At 53.8% G+C, this 2,645-nt stretch overlaps 1 protein-coding gene across 1 annotated transcript in view; it reads right to left on the bottom strand.

Moving 5' to 3' along the window:
• RIOK2 (RIO kinase 2) overlaps positions 1-907 on the bottom strand; it is a 23,155-nt gene extending 22,248 nt beyond the window's left edge. The window contains exon 1 of the mRNA XM_019532409.1: positions 801-907. Within this exon, the coding sequence (XP_019387954.1) occupies positions 801-866 (66 nt within the window). The 5' untranslated portion in view covers positions 867-907. The remainder of the gene's footprint in view (positions 1-800) is intronic.
• Between the last annotated feature and the right edge of the window lie 1,738 nt (positions 908-2,645).

The following is a 2,645-nucleotide window of genomic DNA, read 5'->3' on the forward strand; positions in this document are numbered from 1 at the left end:
TCTCTTTTGGAGGCTGAACAGGTTCAGGTCCCGTAGCCTCTCCTCATAGGGCCTGCCCTGCTGTCCCCTGATCATGCGAGTGGCCCTCCTCTGGATCAGTTGTTTTTACTTAGTTGATATTTTTGTAGTCATTAAAGCTTCTGACTGCTTATTATTGGACGAATGCTGTGGGTTAATCACATAGTTCCCCCTGCCCTCAGAGAAGTAGGGCTTGAATTTCAGCCCAACACATGGCACTCTTGAAAAGATCTCAAGGGACTCCAATTGAGAATCACAACTTTAGCCGTTGTGTTATAATGATGTTTTCTTCTCTAAGTTTCACTTTGTTGCTCCTGGAAGCTTCAGATTTACTAAGGAGATTCTTTTGTGTTCCGTACCACAGTGATGGGAGCAGTACAGGAACGGGGACAGGTTGTTGCAAAGGATTTGCTCCCAGCAGTGCCTGTATTAGAGCAGCTGCTTTTGGCCATCAGCTTCTTCAGCTCATGCCAGTCAGGCCTGCCCTGTGACAGCTCATGCAATGCAATGAGATGACTGGTGGCTGCATCTCCCTCAAAGTGTTTGCTTTTCAATGGATGAGTTGAAATGAAATCTCACAGGAAGCCTTCCACGCAGGGCGGGGCACCCAGGCCAGTTCTGGCCGCCTGTATCCAGAGGGGAGAATGAATCTGCCGCAGTGGCAGGAAACGGGTCTGAATATTTGGACACCGCAGCCTTCCTTCTCCCGGCGCGCCGCGGTCTCCCATCCAGCAGGGAGCCCCTCCCAGACACACAACGAAGGCAGCCAGGCCGTTCCTTACCGCAGTCAGCACCCGGAAGTGGTCCCGCGCGAGGTACCGCAGCATTACCACGTTGAGCTTGCCCATGGCCCCGACGCTGCCACACGAGACCCACACCCCGCAACCAGCCACTCGGCGCCTGCGCAAATGCTACGAAGCCGGAGCCTTGCGCATGCGCAGGAGGCGGTGGCGAGGGCACTTCCGTCCGGGCGGTCTGGTCCTGGCAGCTGCATAAACAAACTTGCCGGGGAACTGTACTGCGTCCCACTCGTTCCCCGCGCGGAGACACCGCAAGAGCCAGCAGACCCGTGGGCAGCCGCGCGGTGCGAGACGAGCGGACTCCCCTCGCGCCCCGGCTGCTTCGTGGGGAGCTGCCGCGGGGTCTTCCAGGACCCGCTGCCCGGCGGCAGTGTTGCCTGGGAGACGTGCGAGGCGTCTGCTGCTTTGCCCCCTGCGGAGCAGCGTCCCAGCGGCCGATGCCGAGTGGGCCATGAGCGCCCGGGGCCTGAGCCGCCGGGGATCGCCCGCGGACAAGGTAACCCTCGCCTCCAGCGCGCCGCGGAGCACAAGCGCGCGGCGGCAGGCAGTGCACCTGAGCCGTGAGTGGCGGTTGGGCGGTGAGACGTTCTGAGCTCCAACTTGTTCTAGGCATGGCCTCGCGCTGCAGGGGCGGAGCCGCGATCTGCGCCTGCGCCAGGCGTACCGGCGCTACCGTATTTACATGATAATGTCAACTGCTGTCCGACGTACGATCAGTGTTCAAAATGTACGGGAGTTTTGAGGCAGGTAAGCGGTGCCTCATGTGCACAACCCAAGTCATTCCCAGGGAGCCTTAACTGGCTTTTAGTTTTACTATCAGCACTTGCTTATGACTGCTTGCCTTCAAATACAGGAATCCTACAACTCACTCGAGTTACAGTGATCAACTGGAAGTAAATAAGATGTGTGTGTGCATATATGTATATAGTATATGATAATTTTTCAGTGAATACAATAATTTTGAGCTTCCAAATCAATAACTTCACATTTAAGACCTGGCAATACTGGCTGGCGCACTGCAGGGAGCTGCGTGCCCTGCACCCGCCTGTGCCTCTTGGTACCTGCCAGTTACCCGTTGGGTGTGAAAGCGGCCAATGCAATCCAGTTCCCTTTGTGGCACCAGGATGCCCCATGCCTGACCCCATTGCATAGCCTGTGGGCTTTACCCTGCGTGCTCTCAGTTAGGCTCGGGTGCCCTGAGCCCCCCTTCCCAGGGAGACTGTGTACTGGTTGGGCTGTGAGGTGGGCACACATGGATCACAAGATAAAGGCAGGGTAGAATTGCACCTTAGAAACTAACTAGTGTGTGCATGTGTTTACCTGCAAGCTGATTTACGATTTTGCAGAGGGGGGACGGATGGTAGGGAGCTATAACACTGCACAGGTTTTTCTCCAGGTAATAAATAAATTGGACATTTTGCTGGGGGCGAGGGGAGACCTAGGGCTGCATTCTTCACTTTACTGCAAGTGAAAGCAAATGCAGTTTTGTTGGTGCGGGTATTGATTGTCTTTGTTGCATGTTCTGTGTTAAGAAATGCAATGTGCTAGGCAACCCCCCACAAAAACCCCAAAACAAAACAAACAAAAGTCAAAAGATGTTGTTTCCTTAGGCCTGGGGTAATGAGGATTGAATGCACTCCTCTTTCAGATTTGTAAAATCAGGTCAAGCTGTCTTGAGTGTCTTGGCAATGCAGCCAATGCTTCACTAAAGACCGAGCTGCACATTACACTTTGGGTGTAATTAACCGGTTAATGATGTCTTGAGTGGTCACCTGGGTGCAAGTTTAATCAATAAGTGGTATGATGGAAAAGAGGAATAAGCTATTT

This window comes from Crocodylus porosus, unplaced genomic scaffold (assembly GCF_001723895.1).
Source record: "Crocodylus porosus isolate Cpor-Errol unplaced genomic scaffold, CroPor_comp1, whole genome shotgun sequence".
Lineage (NCBI taxonomy): Eukaryota > Metazoa > Chordata > Crocodylia > Crocodylidae > Crocodylus > Crocodylus porosus.